General features: G+C 20.9%; 1 protein-coding gene across 1 annotated transcript in view; it reads left to right on the top strand.

The window, feature by feature from the left end:
• Window positions 1-180, top strand: part of LOC122243215 (uncharacterized) — a 1,308-nt gene extending 1,128 nt beyond the window's left edge. Inside the window, exon 3 of the mRNA XM_086556109.1 lies at window positions 1-180. This exon is cut by the window's left edge and continues 256 nt beyond it. Coding sequence (XP_086412235.1) covers window positions 1-110 — 110 coding nt within the window. The 3' untranslated portion in view covers window positions 111-180.
• Window positions 181-1,491: the final 1,311 nt, after the last annotated feature.

Genomic DNA, 1,491 nt, shown 5'->3' with positions numbered 1-1,491 from the left:
TTCACAGCGCCGGCTTCAGGAAGGCTTTGCGAGAGATCCTGGAGAAAACCATGTCCTCCAACGTCAAGGTGCAGATTAACAAGTCCATCCAGGATATGAGGAATGCCTGATTTTTTAGTGTGATGCCTAATAGATTTAGTTAAGAGTGTATGGAGAGACAAATAAGATATTACAATTGCAGACTTTGTATTTCTTGGCCTGTGTTATGAGGAAATTATCTTTTTTTTTCAGAGGACATAATTGCCTTGTACATCAAGCTAAGCATTTTATACCCTCTAATGATAATGGTAATAATAATGATGATAAAAATAATGATTATGATAATGATAATCATAATCATATTAATGATGATAAAAGTAATAGTAATGATAATAATAATGGTAATCATATTAATGATGGTAATAGTAATAGTAATGATAATGAAAGTGGCAATGATGATTAAGACATCAAGAGAATAATGAGAATTAGGATGATACTAGTAATAATGATGTTAATAATGATGATGATGGTAATAGCAGTGATGATAATAATGATACTTATGATGAAAATAGTAATGATGATACCGATGACAGTGATAATGACATTAATAAAAAAAAAAAAATAATATATATATATTTATATATATATATATATATATATATATATATATATATATATATATATATATATATAATAACGATAACACTGATGATAGTAATGATAGTATTGAAGAAACAATAACAACAATGATATTAATAATGACATGTATAATGATAATTCTAAAGCATAAGTGATTAACATGTACTATAAAGCATATAGTGTGGTGAATCATGTTCTTACAGAAAACATAGCACAAACAACAGGAAAAGGAATGAATGCTTAAGTCTAGATTACCTAGAATAATACCCACTTTTCGAAAAAAAAAAGAATTTACTGAATCTAGTAAAATTCAACATATACATGTGAATATATAAATGTGCATATGCATATATGTACATATCAATGTATTAATTTGTTTATATCTATATCTACATTTACATATATAAATAGACATATATCATATATAAATAAGTGTATATTTTGATATATACATGTATATATATATATATATATATATATATATATATATATATATATATATATATATATATATGTATATATATATATATATATATATATATATATATATATATATAAACATAAATATATGTATATAGATATGTATCTGTATATATGCATGTGTATATGTATAAATGCATATGTATATGTATAAATGCATATATATGCATATATATATACATATATATATAATATATATATATATATATATATATATATATATTTATATATATCTATATCTACATTTACATATATAAATAGACATATATCATATAAAATAAGTGTATATTTTGATATATACATGTATATATATATATATATATATATATATATATATGTATATATATATATATATATATATATATATATATATATATATAAACATAAATATAT

Source organism: Penaeus japonicus, unplaced genomic scaffold, assembly GCF_977035675.1.
Source record: "Penaeus japonicus unplaced genomic scaffold, GWHDUDI00000001_assembly GWHDUDI00000001, whole genome shotgun sequence".
Lineage (NCBI taxonomy): Eukaryota > Metazoa > Arthropoda > Malacostraca > Decapoda > Penaeidae > Penaeus > Penaeus japonicus.
The sequence above is the reverse complement of the archived record's forward strand: the minus strand, read 5'-3'. Positions and strand labels throughout refer to the sequence as shown.